Raw genomic sequence first — 20793 nt, forward strand, 5'->3', positions numbered from 1 at the left:
AGTTTGCTTTTGTGCAACGCAACAGAAGAGCAGCGCGCACAGCTCTAGCGTATGCTCAGTGTGCGCCACCCACCACCCAACGCCCAACACCCACCCTCCTAGATCACGATTTTTGAATTACAACTCACAGCAGACGACGCGTCGTCGCAATGCTCGTGCAGATTGTTTGCAATCTAAGCGCAACCACCCAAACCACCCCTTTTCGCTGCCACCTTCGTAGCTGGTTAAACAACCACCTTCTGTTTTCACTCACTCTCACTCGGCCGCTCTCTGTCTCCATCTCGCTCACTCTCACTCTCCCTCTCTGTCAATCGACCAGGACCCGCTGAACGGAGCCATCGGCTGGCTCGTGCTCGTGCTCGTGCTCGTGCTCGGCATTTCGTTCGTTCGCTGTGTTTGTGCTTTGGTTGTTAGATTCGAGTCGCGTGGCTGTCAGTTTGCATGCGTCTCCGTTCGTGGGTGAAAGTCCACAATAGTAAGCCGCTGCGATTTGTGGCACTCAGCACTCGGTACTCGTGCAACGTGTTGTTAGCAGCGTGCCGTATCCGTCGGTCTTTGTGAGTCACCCACACAGCGCCGCTAGACGCTAGAAAAAAGCCGGGAAATATTGTTGTTTATATATGCGCTGTCCAGTGTTATGGTCAAGCGGCACTTGAAAGTTTTTTTGTGGGAATATGTGCGATTTTGTGAAAATTGAGTTGCCCAAATGCCGCTGTGAAATGCCAAAGGCAAACAAAGGCTCTTCAGATTGTCATGGCGTCTTTTCGGGACCGTAGACAAGCAAACAATACAGACCGAATCCAAACACAAGTGCGTCTCTAAATTAAGCCCCCTTCAAATGGGCACTTTGGCTACATAATAGACCTTTGTGTGAGCCCGTGTGTGTGTGTGTGCGGACTATCAGCTAGATTGCAGCATGGATGCTCTAAAAGCAGGTAAATAGTAACAGTAAAGCCCAAACTTTACCGTACAACAACTGTCGCGCACGTTCCGCCTGCTGTTGTGATTGTTGTTGTTTTGGTGGTGTCTTTAAAAATCGGCTGCATTTTGGGGTGTGTTTTTTAGCCGGGCCACAGGTATGGGATAATCAATTCCAGAAATTTTAATGGAGCTAACTTTCACTTGACGATTTGGTAACTTAGAAAGTTCTCTTTCTCTGTCCATCATCATATTGTAGCATAGATATCCTCAAATTTGTTTAGCACTTATTGAAATTGATACAGCTGATCGAAATCTCACGTCTAATTTAGCAGAAAATCGAAGCACACACAATGCCAAGTCATGATATGGCATATCTCAAAACTAAACAGAGAAAGAACAGCACGAACAAAAGGAAAACCGGGCGAGTTCATTTGAAAAAGGAAAACTCCATTTTTGGTTTTGTTCCTTCCTTTCTTCGGCCGCCTGAATGCATTGAACTCCTGTCTGACCCTAGCTGGGGGTTGGCCAAATGTCTGCCCAAGTCCTGGGCGAGGAACACCGCATAATGCACACACATCGTGAGGTAGTCGAATAATGAAAGGACAACACGCGATGGCCGGTAGGACGAGGGCACATAAACATATGTAGTAAAGTCGAAGGATCTGTCCATATTAGATATTACTTTATTACACTTACGTTTCGTATGCAGCTCGACAATTTACTTAATAAGTTCTAATTGCACATAAAACTCGGCAAAATACTCATAAATTATTATTACGTTCAACGTGTTGCGGGCCCTGTTAGGCGAGCCAAGCAGGAAAACTATTTAAAACAGCAACACATAAAACTTTTTAGTGGTTCGCAAATGAGAAACTATTAAAAAGTGCGGAAAATTCTTGCGTCAAGCTGCGGCCGCCACAGGCCGTGGTAGGACGTTAGTTTACAAAAAAAAAATGTATACCTTTTGTGTTAACCACATTTAGAGGAAATGTGTTTAAGGCTTAACCTATTCCTGTCATCCTGCACAGTTTGCATATTATAAATGGGTTTCCTTCAGCTCGACAGGACGAACAAAAAATGGTTCCATTTTATTTATACATGTACAAAACTTGCTTTTAAGCTGGGGAGCTGCTGCGTAGGAGATGCTTTATGCTTGTTCACAAAATTTAAGAGGCTATATTAGGATGGATATGTTGCATACATTAAGTGGGGCAGTCGGAAATGAAGAATTACTTTATCCTTTATAAGGCAATCGCTATTATTAATTATGGCTATACGATGTTGAATGTAATCTACGAATATTTATATAGATATTCATATACTATTAACAGATGAAAATATCAAAATATAATCTTTAATTATGAATATATATGCTACGAAAAAGTTAGATATAAGAAGCAACTTGTTCAGCCATCTATGTTACATTTTGGGGCTTGGGGAACTTTTAAATAATAAATTCGAGGAAGAGATCTAAGCCCTTGTGGGCAATTTGATTTGCCCTGTTGATTACAAATGTATGGTACTATATTGTATTCTCTCTCCATGAAGACATTTCTAGTTGCTAAAGACTATATCTTTCATAGTTTTATTACTACTTGTAATGGCTTAGTATTGGCTTTTCTATATAGATATATCTATTTTCTCTATAGATACATTCGCCCCTTGGAGGAGTAGAAAATCATAAAGATTGTTTAATAAGTGCAGCCTATGAATGAGTATCATGCCGTCGATTACTCCCTCGCAGCAATGCTTCCTATTTGCTTTTAATTGTAATAAAAGTTTGTAGTAATAAAGGAGAATGCATAAAAATAAACACGTAACTTTACTTATTATGCTATTTTTTGTGTTTTTTTTTTGCCCCTTACCCTAGGTGTATAGTTACGTTATTTTTAATTTCAAGTAAGCTGACAGTCCTTTCAATGTTCCGCAGGAGAACACTTTGAGTGAAAGCAAAAAACAAGGAAGGAGTGCAAAGCTGTACTGGATTTATGCCTGACCTGCCAAACTGCTGGAAGCTCGAGCAGCTGAAAAGTTTGGCTTAACAAGGAGCATTGGATTAGTAATTTGTTAAGCCAACAATTTACATTGTCTCGCAGGGCTTCAGTTAGTTTTCGTTTTACAAAGAGCTGCACCCCCGCTTCCTGGCATGTGTGCTGCATGCAAATGCTGCAAGTATCGCATAACAGGGTCCAAGTGTGAATGGGGGAGGGGAAGAACCACTTAGAAGGCTTCAGAGAGTGCATTTAGCCTTTTGCATTCGCATTTTGCATTTTACATTTTGCATTTAATTGTAATTTTCAAGTTAAACTAAATTAAGGAACTTTTATAGAGGTATTTTCTTGGTACAATAATTTTCTCATTTAGCTGAAATAAGTTTTTACTTTTGCTCACTTTGCTTTGCTTTCCGAGAGAGAGAGGGAGAGAGGAAGCGAGAGGCGTGAGAGAGAGAGAGAGTCATTTCATTTTGCTTGATGGCGGTTTGCGTTTCCACTTGAAGAACTTGTTGTTGACTTAATTGCATAAGTTTTTAGTTTAGTCCCCTGACTTGAACTGAATGGAACTTTAAGCAATATGCTGAAAGCAATTCAAATTCACATGGCATCACGCAATGCAGCTTAGTAAACCGAAATAAAAAACGAAAAGTGTCTTTAGAATGCTGAAGCGAAAGTAATTTACACGATAATAGCTAAAGTATTTGCACCCCTCCACCCTCTCTCCCCGCATCACTCCACTGTTTACCTATGCCACACACCTTATTCAATTTGCATGTGTGTCATAAATTCGACAGCAATAAAATTCAATCACATATTTCATTACAATATATACAGAAGGAAAAATTTAATTTACTTTTCGGTGCCAAGCGACGGAGCATGCATAAATCGTGCTCCAGCTCCTATTCCTCCTCCTCCTGCTGCTGCTGCTGCTGCTGCTGCTGCTGCTGCTGCTCCCAGCAGATGCTGAGCTCTTGTTGCTTGCTGGCTTCCTGGTTCACCTAAGTTTCAATCTCATTTGTCTGTCTTCCGGCTTGCTGCCACCCCCACCTGCCGCCCCTTATTTATGACTTGGCCAGAGCCCGCAGGCTGCGTGTCCTTAAAGTGTTGTCTTGATAAGGCGGCAGCTCCCTGTCTATGACGTGTCTGTCTGCTGTAAAAGTTCGCGCACATTTCGTCGTGTATTCAAATTAGATTTATCCACAGCAAATTTTTATGGCCGAATAGCGTCAGGCTGCCCGCCTGATTACTTTTCCGGGCGCACTCTCATTACTTGTAAAAACAGTATTAAAAATATTTTGTAATTTTATTCATGAGTTTCCACAAAATTAAATGAAAACAAAGCGGCCTGACCACAACAAACGTTTGCCTGTCCAAACAAATTAAGAATTGGCATGTGCTCTTCATTCCCTTTCAGTTTGCAAAAGTAAAAATCTTTTATATTTTTTAAATAATTATATTATATACAAATTGAAAGATATGTAGCATATACAAATATTTACATATAGTATATTGCAATATAAATTTAAAAAATACCTTTTAAGTTTTGCTCAAAGAATAATAATAAAATTTAATCAATTAACATACGCAGACTCTATTTGAGCTAGCTAAAAGCCTTTGCTAAAGAACTTCCCCCACTTTTTAGGGTATTCGATACACATTACTCTAAAGCTAAATAAAAATATGCATAATTTTGACATAAATAATTTGCATTCATTAAAAGCCATATTAATTCCAGACATGTTTCGTTTATTATTATTTCTAAGCATCAAAATTGTTCCCTTCTCAAACTACGCAGATCTTCTACAATATATTGCGCAGTGGATTCAAAAGCTGCGAATTGAAGTGGGATTGAAAGAAATTTAAATTGGTTTTTTATGTTGCAATATATATACATATATGTATATATATGGTATATATATATATATTCCTATGTCTAGTGTAATATTTAGGTTTCTCTGTCAACGTTTCCAATTTAATGAAAATCAATGCTGTGGCGCCCGAAAGACGCCTTTAAAAATTGACTAGTCAGCGTGAAAGCCGCGTAGACATCTATATGTATGTATGTATGTCTGTATGTATGTATGTATGTTTAGCGTCGCTTCGATGTCAATGGCTTCTAATGAAGTTGTGCTAATGCTGGAATAAATCTAAATAAATAAACATACATAAGTATGGCATGCTATGCTACGCTATGCTATGCTCCGTATTCGATATCGAGCATAACAATCACTTAGATGCTGGCACGCCCCCTACCCCGTCTGCGGGCGCAGAGCGCAACCACCCATGGGGCTGCGGCGCTTGAAGGGATTCAGTTCGCAAGACAAATATGAATCCATGATGACATGATTGTTGTTGTTTCTCTCCCATCGGTTGCCTAAAGTAGTTTTTTTGTTTTTTTTTTTGCTGTTGTGGTGCTGGGTGTGTTTACAAACTCTGATTTCGCTGTTGGCCTACTTATTTCCCATAGTTTCATCCCCGCTAAACCGCAATTCCATGTTTTTGCAGCGTATTCCTTTTTTACACACTTCAAAAATCGATTGGAGTGCGCCCAGAGAATGCCATGTAAATTGAATGAGAGCCAATAGCTTAATGCTGAATGATTTGCATCGAGTAATTTAATCAATCTGAAATGCTTTGTGCGTTCAGCTGTTAAAAGTTGAAATATCTAAACCGCAGCCGACATACTCGCACAGGCGAACGGCATTCATTATGCATTGACAAGGACTTGGCTGCACTTCCGAGAGCTGCAACAAGGATATCAGCCATTCCAGCCGAGCGTGGAGCTTGTTGAACTCCTGCTCATGTGTGTAGGAAATAGAAAATGTTGTAGCATTCAAGTTTACGGTTCAGTCAGTTACGGCGACAGAGATCCATGAGAACGTCTTGGCAAGTCAGTGACATGGCTAATGGGGGTGCTGATAGGTGTAGAAATTGTGATAAATACGATGAAAATAGTTTAATACTCTGGAATCACACTAAGCCGAAGAGATATATCTATATCTCTAAGTATATGTCTATTTCATTAAGAGAAATTTAGTTTTCCCATAATTGCAACCACGATGCATCTGAAATATGATCCGTTGATGGGTGATGGTGAATTCTAACTCCGATATCTTGAACAAAATATTAAAATATTTTATATTTACTGCTTGCAGCTCCCTTCTATAAATTCTCTCCCGACGCCTCTGGGCACTTTGTTAGTTGTTGATTTGCCAACTTCTGCTGCTACTCAAATATTGAGTAGTTGAGCGGCAAACTCATAAAGCTTGAGCACAAAGGTAGCCCAAGGAGTTAACCCAGACCAGCTTGGAGTCGTGTCGAGTCGAGTAGATTCGAATCTCGTCCCGTCTCGGAGTCCATTCAGCTTGCATGCAATTCTAGCATTTGCCTGCGGCTGTCTGGCCACACACACACACGCACACACCTGAGCATAGAACATGTACATAGCACATTGTAAATGCTCGCATTTGTTGCTTTTCTCTGTTTTCTCCTCTTTATTTTCATTTTTATTTTCATGCTTATTTATATATCCATATGGCAGGCAACCCTTTTGGTTGTCTGAGTTGCTTTAAATGGTCTCTCGCATGGACCTCGACGTGGGCGTCAGCCTCGCTTCCTCTTTCTTTTTTTCTATTTTACCTGGCGCCGTGATATGGCGACAGCCACAAAGAGTAGAAAAAAATTGCTCAACTGTTGGACTAGTTGGCGGTAGGTTGGTGGCTTGTGTGGTGTCGGTGTTGGTGTTGGTGTTGGCGTTGCTGCTTGTGTCAGATGCATTTCCCAAAGCTATTTTAATATGCCTTCTGTTGACGTGAAACTCTTACTTAGTTTTGATAAGGGACAAGTGTGGGTGTGTGTGTATGTGTGTGTGTGGGAGGATGTTGCTTTAACTAAGCTGCGGAAGTGCTTAGCTCTCTCGACAACCAGCCGCCCTTGTATTGCAGCTCATCTGAAACTCCTGTTCGCCTCGTCCCTCAATGTCAATTGTCGCTGCTTCTCCTGTGCAAGTTGGCTGCTGTTGTGGAAAATCCTGTAACGTAGCTAGTCTGCCACATAATTTGCCGATAATTTGTACTGCACTCGGCTTCGCACTCGTTCCCATTCACGAGCGACTGCATGTCAAGACCACATGAAGCGCAACTTGAAAGCAACTGTAATTATAATGAATTGGTCTGGCACGGACACACGATATAAATAAATAAATATATATATATATATACATATATATATATATTTAACGTGTGTGTTCGGGTTCATTGTCAGGGCAACAGTTGATAATTTGATAGCAATGCCAGTGTCGATTCTGCTGCTCAATTAACAGTCCAGCACAGTCCATTATTCCCACTTAGTGGAGACAGCCACCACTGCGTATACGTAATGCTGCCACTGCTGTGTTGGGCTATTTATGGCTTGGGTCAAGTGCAGCTCTGTTTATCTACTCATAAATAAGCTTTCTTTTGACAGAAGCGGCGAGCGCTCGCTACTTGGCCTCGTTCATGCAACTGCAGCAAACACAAGTCTTATTTACAGCTGACTAAAGTAGTTTAAGGCGAACGCAGAACGTTCTACAATGGAGTGACATACATAGAAGAGGGGCAGCAGCTGTTGTATGATGAACTATGAAATTGGCTGTGGCTTGAAAATGTTGTTTTTTATTTGTACAGAAATACATATACATATATCTAAGTATCTCTATATAGTATATATGTATGTATATGTACTTCGTCGTTGTATGTGCATGTACATTTATGTATCTATTTGTCACTGCTAAGTGAAGGGGAAAATAGAAAAGTAAATTTTCATTATTATTAAAATAAATATTTTCATAATAATATTATTTATATCATTACCATATATTGTAAACATATTTGTACATTTTTATTTTATTATTGTTTATTATTATTATTATTTTTATTTATTTTTTATTTATTTATTTAGTTTTTTTTTTTTATTTATTATTTATTTATTTATTTTTAAATAATACAATTGAGAGTAATTTATTAATATTTGCTTTTATTATTATTATCATTAATGTTTTTTGATAAATATATTATTTACTATTTTTCAATAGTATTTTTTTTATTATTTTCATTTTTCTTACATTTATTTATCGTTAGAATTTAATGAAAATCAAGAATAATTCCTTAAACATGATTACTAAAATACTGAAATGTACTGCAGTCTTTGCAATTTGTTTTCTTAAAATTGAAGCTTAAGCACATTACTCAGATACATTCCATAAACCAACCACAAGAGTAAATATATGGGGAGTTGCACTAAGGAAATCCCTTTTAGTGCTTCTGCTTGCGCTGCAGTGCTTCAATTAAGTTTATTTTGAGCACATAAGCCACATTGATGACATAATAACATTGTATGGAATCCATTAAGGCTGTAAGCATTTTAAATAATATTTACACTTGGCGATGAAAACGAAAGCGGATATCGCATGCGGGCCAACAAATGGACTTTTCCAGCCGGCTCTCGCTGCCATCCTTATCTACTGATTAGAGGTAAACAGAGCGTGTAAATGTTTGAATACGAATATTTGAAACGAGCATTTCCCTTTTTCTATTCCACTGCTCTACTCACTTCTCTCTTCTCACTTCCTCTCTTCGCTTTTTTATTTTGTCGCATGCGGTTGCTTTTTGCGCCGCATTTCAGCACTCGGAAAAATTCCACCCTCGCACACACACACACACATGCAGAGAGGGTCTGTAAAATGTGCATAACATTGAGAAAGCGAGGCACAAAGTATAATCAAGTAAGGCTAAGGGGCGGAAACGCCATTCACATGCCACACGCCAACTGGTCATGCAGCGGGGCATTGACATTTTGCCTATCAAACTGCCCTCGCTAACAACAACAACAGCAGCAGCAGCAACAACAACAACAACAATGTATAACTTGGCAATTTTGCAATCGCATTGGCTTTGATTTTCCACGCTGCGACAATTCTGGATCTCTGCACCGGTCAGAATTAGGATGCAGATACACATCCTACGGCCATGGGCGGTCCATGGCCTGGCCTGGCCTGGCCTGCGCTGGCCTCACAGTGCAGTTAATAGTTTAGAAACGGGCGGGCAGCAGAACCCCATGTCGCACATTAAAGTCAGATTTACGGCTCGAACTCCTGGTTCTGGTCCTCTGCTCCCTGCTCGCTTCTCCCTGCTCCCAGGTCCTGCCCCTGTGTTTCATCAATATTTATGATGATGGCGTTGCGGGGCGGGTGCCAGAGAGAGAGATTTGCAGATTGGCTAGTGTAAAATGTGCAATTGATTGTAAATTTACGACTCTCACTTGATCGTTACGCATGCAGCTTCCAGGCGCACACGCACAGTGGTACCAAATCCATGCAGACCAACATTAGTTGATTTTAATTGAAATCGATGTGTCGAAGCTGTGAAATAGTATAAAGTGAAGTATTTTAGTATTTCTAGTTTATTATTTATTTAACGAAAATCGAATTACATTTCCACAACCGGCACAGTGTGATGATGCCTATGTAAATTGATTATAATTGAAAAGCTGTGTGAGCTTTGGTTTTTAATTGAAATTCTTTAGTGTTTTGCTTTTTATTTTATATAAATATTTTATTTATTAAATATTACATTTTCGTTTATTCTCAATTTTATTTGATATATTTTTGCATGTAACTAACATTTATTTCACACATATTTTTACTGAATTATTGAAGCTTCCAATTCAATAAAAAATATTGATTATATTTTTCTTTTTAGTATTTTTTTTCTGGCAGTTTTTCAATTCGGTTTCGGCATGAACTGAAGCCCTATATGTTTGGCTATGTTGAAATTCTTTAAATATTAGGAAATTTGCTGCTGCTTTCATTGGGCTTCAAGAGCTACCCTAAATTATCATCCCCCTCATTGTTATGGACTGTGGCGTACTGCATTAGCACCCTGTAGCACGTGCGCCTGATTGGACCTACTCGGCTCAGTTTGGCCGGTCAGCGAAACCCAAATTAGACCAGCTGGAAGCTGACTGTTGCCAAAACAGATACATCGAACGGCTGGCCAAATGAACATACGCACGCGAATGTAATTAATGACCGGGCGTAGCTCAATGACAGCCGATTTCACTAATAACATATGAACCATTAGGCTTTAAAGGTTTTGCGAGCCGGCCAACCTGGCCGCATGTGGGATATGGCAATTGATTGCGGTTTTTAGGCTCCGCTCAGCTTTGCGGCACATGGAGGTAGACAGAGGCAAATATTACCCATAAATAAATAACGAACAATAGCGCAGACGACATGCCATAAAAATAAATTGAAAATAAAACACAATACAATCCCCAGTTTCTTTCACTGTATTTGGGATCATTCTTAGAATTGAATAAAGACACTAAAAAAGCAAAAGAAACTCAAACTCACTCTCTCTAATCTGATCAGAGCTTGCAGCAATTACTGCACGCTTGTCTCGCCCATTGTTTGGCCTCTGGTTTAACGTCAATATTTTCTTCTTATTTTCGTTTATTTTCAGAAAAATGCCAAGCCCAATACCGTTGGCATTATGTTCTAATGGAAAATCTCTAATCGGCCAGAAGCCCAACAGCAACAGCAACAGCAACAACAACAACACGCGCTACAATAAATTACAGAGTTGAGCGTACCCTGCCACGCCCACTGGCTGGGTGGGGTGCATGGTAAGGCGCTCAACGGCGCCCCACATAGCGCAACAGCAATAACACTAACGTTAACGGCTCAATTCGTCATACACCCAGGACGCCATCTATTGGCAAGTAGCAGAAGTTCGCACCCAAGTCGTCCTCGCCGGCGACAATGGCCCGCAGGAAGCGCACAAGAAGGAAAATGCCAACGAATCGAAAGCGGAAGAAGACAGTTGGCATGTCAGGAACAGCAGCAGCAGCATCATCCGCATCAGCATCTGGCCACGAATCAGTAGTCAAGTGGAAGATTATGATATCATCAATAATATTTCTGCTATTCTGCTGCACAAGTGAGTGACAGACAAGTCGAGGCGAGTCGAGTCGAGCTCGCGCCGTGGCAATCCGCATGGATGTCTGAATCTTTAATTTCCCTATGTGTATAAGTGCGAGTGTGTGTGTGTGCGTGTAAGTGTGTGTGTGAGTGTATGCTTCTGTTACTTGGGTTTTCTTTTGCTTAGCCATTTTTCTGCACTCAGCCTACATTTATCATAGCAATTTGTTCTAGCTCTTAGCTCTCTCTTTTGTTCTCAACTAAATTATGAGTCGGAGTTATCAATTCAACTGGGAATGGGACGCAGCGAAAGTGCTTTTCCTGCTCCTTATCTAAGCTTGATTTATGCAATTGTTAGACTTAATGCTCTCTACAACTACTTTTTGTTTGTAGTTAGTTAAATATGGTTGAGAGTGTCAATAACAGGCAGATAGAGAGAAGGAGAGAGAGAGTGGGAAGGCGAGAGCTTTAGCATTCCCTGGGGTATTTGGTTAATGACAGCCAAACTTTAGCCAAATGCGTTAACTTGATAAATGTACTTCAGTTTCGAATATCAGACTTGATTCTGTCAGTCATTAGAGTTATTTTTGGCATTATTTTAACTACAGAAATACTAGTCAACTTCAAGTAATCCGAGTAAATTCTCTTTCTCTTTATAAGCAACTGTCAAAGAAAAGTTCATTCAATTAACTCTGCTGCATATCTCTATTGCATCTCTGGCACTCTATTTTCGAGTAAATGAATTTTCTCTTATCTGCAGATTGAAGCAGGAGTGAAGTCTGCAGGGGTCGCAGCAGCAGCTATAATACAGTTTTATATGTATATAATCCTATATTGTGTATATATATATATATATATATATTTATATATGCTTTTTTCTTCGAAAAGATGTCAGCAGATAGAAATCAATAAATATTTTCTAGCTGCTGTTCGCTTCCATTTGTTTAGCCTGTCACACTCACCTATTGAAAATCTTGACTTCGACAAAGCAGGCGAAATAATGCTGAGTGTGGGGTTTCTGCTGGCAGAGTGGCAGCAGGTTATAAAAGAGATTTCGTCTATGCCAACTGGGGAGCACTTAAAGGCAACAGCAAAAAAAATAAAAAGGAGGCGTCAAAAGGGGCTTGGGGCGTGGGTGTGGTTTCCACTCCTGCTGGCAGACAATAAGAAATAAATTACAAAGACTTGTGCATAATTCTTAACTCATTCTCCCTCTCTCTCTCTCTCTGTGTCTCTCCCACTCTCTTTATCTATCTATCTCTGTATGCTTTGCATGTGGTGATTAATTTGTTTCGTTTGTGGCACGACTTGGCTGGGATTCAACAAAAGGTCACGTGCTGGCGGTGCGCAGGGGTCGCCTGATGTCCCCGAGCACATTCACTGCACTCAGCGGCGACCTGCATGTGCAGATCCAGTTCAGCGGCGACGAGGAGCAGCAACAGCCGCAGCAGCAGCAGCAGCAGCCCGGACAAAGGACCAATATAACACAGCTTCAGCCTCAATATCAAAACAATATAACAGACGGCAGTGTTGACGCCCACTTAAACACTGACAGCAGCTCAGGATTTGGCGTGGGCGTGAGCCAGAGCGAGGCGGAGGGCATGGTGAACACCATAATGAGCACTTTAGTCATTAGCAAAATCGTTAATGATGCTGCCCCAGCTGAGGGGCAGATTGACAGCGGGACGAGCGGCAGCAGCCAATTGGTGCTGCAGCGCCGGCGCAAGGAGATTGTGCAAAATATACCCGTCTTTCCGGATCCCAGGCAGAACATCACCCAGGTGACGGTGCCGTGCCAGACGTTTGCGCGCGGCGGCGGCCTGTACGAGATGCAGGTGGTCAGAAATCTGAAGACGACGGTCAATCGCAGCGATCCGACTCCATTGACGACGACAACCCTGATGCCGGCGCAGGACGAGCGGCTGCTGCAAACACTGGACGTGCGGTGGCCCAGTGCCGAGATGCTGGTCAGCCCCGTGACGCTGCGCACCTATCCCAAGGCGCCTGTCCAGGTCACGCTGCGCTTTCCGGAGGTCAACTGCGAGCGGGCGCTGCACGGAGCCGAGCCCTCGCTGCCAGATTTCTGGCTGGAGCTGATCTACTGTGGCAAGGAGCGCACCTGCTCCTACGATATGGCCAATGTCTCCAAGTCGAGCGTGCTCTTTGCGGAGCAGGTGCACGGCTTTCCCAAGCTGAAGAAGGTGCAGCTGGGCTGCGAGCTGTTCGGCCTGGCTGGCAACTATGCCGTCCAGCTGCGTCCCATGGTGCCGGCGTTGAATGTGCCCACCACGCGGCGTATGCTCAGCGTGGACTGGAGCGACGAGTTCGTCTTCAATGTCTACGCGCGCAGCATCTTTCCCTGCGATCCACACACGGGCGTGGGCGTCCTCTACGAGTATCCCGGCTGCATCTTGGAGCAGGGTGATCGAGTGCGTCTCTATGCCAAGCTGCGCGCAGATGTGGCCTCGCTCAAGCCGCCCACCTCGCTGCACTACGTCGCCGAGCAGCGGGTCGTCAAGAGCCAGCACTCACTGTACTTCAGCTGCGAGCTCTTCTCGGAGAAGTACGTGGAGTACTGCTTCGTCTATGTCAGCCAGGCCATCTCCGGCGCCGTTGCGGATGTGCGCATGGACTGTGTGCCCACGCTACCTGTCAGCGGTACGTAAAGCTCTCCATGGAACAAATTGCGTTTAAGCTGCTTGAAGTTCACTCGTTTGCCCGCTTTCGTTTAGCTCCTTTCAGTTTCGCTAATCACTAATCTGCTTGACTATTCCACAGAATCCGACACGGGCGGCTGGGGCGCCTGGAGTGAGTGGACGCCGTGCTCCACCAACTGCCTGGGCGGCACTCGCAATCGCTATCGATTCTGCGACTCGCCCCCGCCGCGTTACGGCGCCAAGTTCTGCGAGGTATGTACTCAACTTTGGCTTAGATAAACTTTATGCCATCTATTAAACAGTTACTCAAAACTTTGCTCCGGTTTTTTTTTTTGGGGGAGCCGCTTTAACTGCAACTACAACTAAAACGTGTCGAACTTTCGCTGGCAAACTTTTGCTTTTTAACTCGGTCTATAAATTCGTGTAGACACCAACTTCAGTTCAGAGACAATTTGCAGCCGAGGTTCATGATTCAGTTGATTGCTGCTTCTGCATGCTGAATAACAGCATATCTACAAACTAGGCGCACACACAAATACATATAGAGAGATCCCTATCTCAGGGTAGGAGGAGGAGTAGTGCGGGTTGCCTCTCCTGCTGGCAACCATGTACTTGTTCTTGTTCTTGTTCCCTGCTCGTGCTCCTGCTGCTGCTCCAGCTCCTGCTTCGGCTCCTGCTCTTGTTATTGTCCCGACTGTCTGGGCAGAGTGTTACAATATTGCGATCCAGATTGCGTTGGCAAATTTACAACGTTGCCAACGGGCAGCGGAAAACAGAAAGCGGAAAAACACACTTCCCGCTCTCAGTTTTTGCCAGAGAGATGGGCACTACTGCTCTTGGAACTATGCCATCGTCAAATGTGTATTTATGCATATACATGAATGTATTCAACACGGGTCACAGCGCCAACATTTTCTGCAGATTCCGCAAGTGAAGCGCCAGAAAAATGCTGCAAGGAAATCTAATTTTCTGGCTTTCACTAAGGCTAAGCACTCAGTTTTCTCCGTTTTCTCAGTTTTCTGCCTTTTTTAATACACTTATGGGAGCTGCCATTAAATATGCAGGCAGCTGACAAAGGAGTGGCTTTGTTTCATTGTTGCACGCATTACCCAGACAGGGACAGGACGAATCAGACAACGGGAATTGTTACACCTGTATTTGAGAAGAAAGCGGAAATACTTTCACTTCTTTTAATTTTCATTATTGTTCAACAAGGTATAATAAAAGATTGTTGACTTGGATTTGTGTTTTCAAATATTCGTTCGCTTTGCCGATTGTCCTGGCAACGCAAAGCTTTCACAGTTCCTTGGCCTGGCTCGGAGAGCTTTTAGTTTTTATCGCCTTGACAACTGTTTGGCTTCATATGTTGTTTATAGGAATTTGTGGAATTCAGAGAATGTAGTGCTCGAATCGAATACAGTCAATACATCATTTATTGTTGACAAACACAAAATTCGTACTCAACTGAACGGGGAACACAGTCTGAAGAAAAATCGTCAAGATGCCGCCGAAACCAAGAAAGTCCTCGAAGGGCAAAGGCTCGGAGATCAACAAGATGACTCAGGTGGATCGCACTTTCTATGAGCTGCAGATCACGGACTTGAACCAGAAGCTGTCGCGTCTGCGCTCCCATTTGGCCAACATGGATGAGACCAACATCATTCTGCAGACAAAGCTGCAGGACATCGACACGGACCGCACTGATGTGGCTGCCCACCTGGAGCGCACCTTGGCGGAGCGGAATAATACGATAACAGAGCTGGAGGAGCGCCTGGTGGAGATATCGAAGGTACGCAACGAGGAGAAGCAGGTGGCCCAGGATAAGATCGCCGACCTGGAGGGCAAATATAAGGCGATGCACGACCAGCTGACCTCGGAGATAAAGCTCCTCAATGGCAAGCTGAACTCCCTGGATGAGTTTCGCATACAGCGCGATGTCCTGCTCGCCAAGTTCGATGACCAGGAGATCGAGATACGAGAGAAGGAGAAGCTGCACAAGGAGGCGCTCTACAATATGGAGCAGGCCGCTGTCGTGGAGAAGGATGCGCTGAAGAAGGAGGTGGAAGCCAAGCTGCTGCAGGTCTCCGAGGATTTCACGCGCTCCAGCGAGATCCGCAATGCCGGCTACACGCGCCGACTCATCCGTGAGAACATCGCTCTGCAGAAGGAGATCGATTTGCTGGTGATGTCGCAGATCAAGCTGCAGCAGATGTACAACAACCAGAAGGAGAAGCACAAGGAGATCATGGTGCAGTACAGCGCCCTGGATCAGATCAAGAACGAGCTGGTGCGCAACTCCATAAATAAGATCAAGATCATCGAGAGCCTGACCACGAACTACGAGAAGCTCAAGTGCAAGTATGTGGAGGCGCTGCAGTATCGCAGAGCCTACGAGGAGCAGCAGGAGGCGGATCAGATTATCGATGCACGGAACAAAGATGCTGAAGGTAAAATCAAGTCCCTCTGCAGGCGCATCGAGAACCAGACGCTGGAGAAGCGCCAGCTGGAGGCGATCCACGACCAGCATGAGAGCGAAATATTACGCTTGCGCGGCATCATTCAGGAGATCAAGGTCACCGTGCGCGATGCCATCGTCAGCCAGCAATGCATTAAGCTATTCCCCCAGAGACTTGAGGAGGCCAACGTCGAGCCACAGTCAGTCATCGATGAGGTGCGCGAGGAGGCGATTAACATGAATAAAATGGCACGCAGCGACCTCCTCTCCACATTGATGAACATCGTCAGCTCCCACTCGGCTGAGCTGCCACGCACGCCCTCTCTGGAGACCATCAGCACTGTGACCTCATCCCTGTACACGCCGGGCAAAATGGGCTTCATGCCGCACAAGCCGCGGCCCGCTGTTTGTGATCTCTTCCAGACGGAGGTGCTGGACCAACTGCCTGACCTGCAGGTGAAGCTGCCAGAGTGTCTGCTGAAGGGCCAGGTCCAGGCGAAGCCCACTGAAAAGGTTGACGATCATGTCTCCATATATGATGTCGAATTCGGCACCACGCTCTATGTGTCCTCATCCCGTGAAGAGGACGTCATAGAGATGGAAGAGGAGCCGCTCGAAGAGCCCGAGGGCTCCAGCAGCACCGTCTCTGTGAAGAAGGCCAGCAGCGAGCCCAGCGTCGCCGCACCAGCCACTGCCCCATTGGCCAAGCCCGTAGTTGAGGACGTCGTCAAGGCGGAGTCTACCAAGTCGATGCAAAGCTTATCCACCGCCGGCCTGACTGAGCTAACCGGCGAGGATGAGAATGTCGACGAGGAGGATGAGTACGAGATCAACTTGTTCTACTAAAACGGATTCAGTCAGTTATCAAAATGTTGTGTGTATTCTTGTAAATGTTTTGTTTCGGCATAAGGACTAAATAAAGGCTGTTCAAAATCAAAATATAAATCGAATGAATATAATATAAATAATAAATATAAATCTAATAATTAAAGCAAAGACATGTCTTGATTTTCTTAACCATTCCCCTCTCTTACTTTCAGGGCGCATCTGTGCAAACGGAGAAGTGCAATAAGAGCATTGCGGATACTTGGGATTGCATCTATGAGACAAGCGGCAGCATTTTGACCAAGTCGAATGTCACCGAGGTTCATCAGGAGATTGGTCCCGGCTGCCGCTGTGGCTGCATTGTGCACCTGGGCGCATCCAAGCCAAAGCGAATCATTGCTGGAGCCACGCAAAGCTGTCCTGGCCGCTCCTTCTGGCTAATTCAGGTAAGCTGAAGGATAACAAAGCTTTTACCTTTAATCCTCTCTTTAATCACACTTTCATCCGCAGGTTGATGGCGAGGAAAACATTTCAATGCAACTCAGTTTTTTGAGGCTGCCTTGCTCCGCGCAGTATATAAAGGTGCGCGACGGGCCGTCGCTGTCATCCACTTTGTTGGTGGAGCTCAATGGAGATGGCGCCACAGCGGGCGGCATCCGGCGTCCCTCTGCTGACGACGCCAATCATGTTGGCATTCCGTTAACAGTTGAGTCGAGCGGAGCACAGCTGCTGGTGGAATTATTTTCGGGCGACGTGACAGCAAACGGAACATCAATTGGGGGCTACGATGCTGCATCTTGTACCGGAGGTTTCATGGCCAACGTCAAGCCCTTAGGCAAGTTAAATAATCTTCTTTAAAGTATTCTTTAATTAATATTGCCTCTTTTATGCAGTGGGCAAAAGTGGTAGTAATATCACCACAGTTCTGGCCGCCACACGCCTGTCGGCCAAAGGTCGCACGAATTCGCAGAAAAAATCACTGGCCAAGATGCGCTTCACTCTAGTTCATCTAAGCGCCATGGTATTCGCTACTATTATAATCATAATAAGCGCGCTTTTAGGTAAGTTAACTGACGAGTTGACGTTTTTCAGAAAATACCGCATGGAAAGCAAACAGCAAACAGTTCGTTTAATGGCTAAGAGAAATTAGAGTTTAAATTTGGCGCCAATTGCGCAAATTTGCTCTGCGCATCAAAAGTTTCAGACCAGGGCTGCATAATGAACTTTTTACGAGCTACAAACAAATACGAGAGAGTGCATACGTGACGTCATAAAGTCAGTGTTAATCGAAAATGCATCAGCTTGTTGCATTATTTGCTTTATAGTCAACTATCATTTATGTATTTCAACAGGTGCTCAATATGTAGTGCGGTATCGAAAATATCATTTGGCCGTGGCACGTCGGCAGGATGAAGGCTCGCACCTGCACACGCCACGAGCATCGTTAAGCTCGCTGCACGACCCGCCATCACGTGCCATTTCAACGACCACCCTGCTCTCCGAGGTGATTTATCTTGTGAAATTGCGGCCCAAACATCAACTGCGGCACTCCATACTGCGTGAAAGCGCTGATGTCGAGAACGTGACCCATGAAACCGAGTTCAAAGAGGACGAGCAAATGGTGAAGAGGTAAGCTGTGGCCCATAAACAACGTACATGAATGAAACTCATACAAACGATTCCAATTTTGTAGCGAGGAAGTGCCGGCAACATTTGGTAGCACTGCTTCCTTGATGACTTTGCGCAATGAACACGCCTCGTTAACGTCCTTGTCGCCGGCGACCGACAGTCGCAGTCCAGTTGGCTCGCCGCTATCTGGCGATCCGGAACTGCAGCTGCAACGCCTGGATGGAGTGGAGAAATCCACCACAACGCACACAGGTGGAGAGCCTTTGAGTTGCAAGGATAGTGCCAAGGACTCGGAGTCCATTATATCGTCAGGCATGAGTTCCTTGTGCAATAGCCCACCTCTGAACAGCCACAGGCTCAGCAAGTACTCCGATCGCTATGACGCAGTTACTCTGAAGCTGCTCAGCTCCCGCCTGGACGAGAGTCTGCGTGATGCTGCCTCTCTGAACTCGAATTCCGGCTCGCTGTGCCTGGGTCGCATGGGATCACGCAGTGTTAGCGCCTCCCTAACCAATGTAAGCAACGCAGCTCTCTGTGATTTATTCTGTTCTAATGGCATCGCATATTCCCTTGCAGGGCTGCTACTCTCCGGCAGCGAGCGTGGTCAGCACGGCCACCATACGCACAACTAGCAATCCGAAAGAGTCCAAGGAGAAGCAGAACCGCAAGAAGCTCTTGGCGCGACCTGGCTCTGAGTTCTCGCTGGGCAATCAAGAGGAGCTTGAGATGGACTACTATGATTACAATGTAATCAATGCGGGTGCTGCACCCGGCTCTTACCTAGGCATGGATCCAGCCTACTGCATTTGGATACCTCCGTTTGAGGAGACGCCTGAGCGAGAGGATGAGGACAAAACACCCGAACCAACGTCAATTCCCGATGAAACGAATCCAACTTTTGATGAAATACAAATGCCCAAATATGGTCACTACCTATGTCCGGGCAGCAAGTCCACAACGACAGACAACACGCCCAGCTCAGAGGAACGTTCCCTGCCCAGCAGCCAGCATCAGTCCAAGGCCACCTCACCCAACGAAACGTCCCAGAGGAGCACGCCAACCAAGCAGCCAACTCCATATATGTCTCGCAAGCAGCGCCGCCAGGCCAGGCAGCAATTCCGTCTGAATGCAGCGAACTCTGGCAATGAATCTGACTCTGGAACACTGCGGCCCAGGCAAACCGACAAGCCAGAGGCTGAAATAGCTCCAGTACATCAGAGCATAAGCAAGGCGGAAACCCACATGGACTCTGACCAGTCAATGACCGGTTCATACGTGGAAAAGGAGACGCTTGTGGAGAAGTCGTCCCGTGATCTGCAGGAGTACCTACATCTGGATGACATCCAATTCGCCGACGAAAGCGGCAGTGATTACGAGGCAGCCCATCTGAAGAATAAGGCCGCAACCAAAACCCTACTGGAGAATGCAAATCGAACAAAGTCGAGAGAGGCTGCCGTATAAGGAGTGGCCGCTTAGTGTGTACATAGATCGGGCGAGAGCCCTTAAGATAGTATATGTTACGGGTAGATACATATATCAGCAGTACGAGCATAAGACCACCAATAGGTTAGTTGGAAGTGTTGACTTAAAGATAATAGACTTAGGCAGTGTAGCAAACGACTTCAATTATTATATAGGTTCGAGTACAGCTCAATAGATGATCATCATAAATTATGCACTCAAAGATTCTCACTAATTGATATATTTAATATACATGTATATAAGGAAATTATAATGCTAGTCACTTGGATTAAGTTAAAGCGTCGAGTTGACCATTTTGGTATTTTATTTGTAATTAGAAACTTTTAATTGCGGCCTTTTTGTGATTACATTGTTTACCTATCAAAATCTAGTCAAAATTATTTATACATATATAGCCCATAGAGGTCTTGCTGACTTACCTTAACTTGTCTCGACTGTACTTAGTTTGTAGCTTATAGAAATCAAAATCAATATACGAAACTACATACATTCAATTTTTATTTAACGAATAAACTAATTTCACGAAGTCCGTCTAAATCCTGTACAAACATCGCTTGAGCTGTGCAGCTAGTGTCTGGGTGTACGGTAGACAGACGGAACAATTTGACAACACGGCGTTATATCATCTGTGCATTGAAATTTCAGCTTGGATTCATGTGGGGCCTCATCAGCTGGCTTAAGCCGTTGCATGTTTCTCAGGTAGATCTTTAGCTGTTGACGTTTCATTTGGCGCTTCAGCTTGGCTATGAATGGATCATATCCTCTGTTTCGATATAATCTATTGCAAATGCAACAACAGGATTTGATCTGATGATCTTTCGCATCTGAAGGCACTTTCTTCACCTTTCTTCGTTTGACGGCAGCTTTAAGTTT

General features: G+C 44.2%; 2 protein-coding genes across 2 annotated transcripts; both read left to right on the plus strand.

Annotated features, from left to right (window-relative positions):
- Positions 1-421: 421 nt before the first annotated feature.
- Positions 422-20446, plus strand: gogo (thrombospondin-1 like protein golden goal). The gene is made up of 10 exons (XM_089259702.1): positions 422-935; positions 10415-10891; positions 12202-13530; positions 13651-13781; positions 17025-17255; positions 17320-17644; positions 17703-17870; positions 18162-18438; positions 18503-18953; positions 19015-20446. The coding sequence occupies exons 2-10, from the start codon at positions 10714-10716 to the stop codon at positions 19897-19899; spliced, it is 3975 nt and encodes a 1324-aa protein (XP_089115828.1). The 5' UTR covers positions 422-935; positions 10415-10713; the 3' UTR covers positions 19900-20446.
- On the plus strand, positions 14767-16934 carry LOC108652327 (cilia- and flagella-associated protein 157). The gene has a single exon (XM_018102489.3). It carries the CDS (start codon positions 15031-15033, stop codon positions 16828-16830), a length of 1800 nt encoding a protein of 599 aa, XP_017957978.1. The 5' UTR covers positions 14767-15030; the 3' UTR covers positions 16831-16934.
- Positions 20447-20793: the final 347 nt, after the last annotated feature.

The sequence above is a fragment of the Drosophila navojoa genome, chromosome 4 (genome assembly GCF_054131105.1).
Source record: "Drosophila navojoa isolate 15081-1374.11 chromosome 4, UAZ_NAV_1.0, whole genome shotgun sequence".
In the NCBI taxonomy this organism is placed as follows: Eukaryota; Metazoa; Arthropoda; class Insecta; order Diptera; family Drosophilidae; genus Drosophila; species Drosophila navojoa.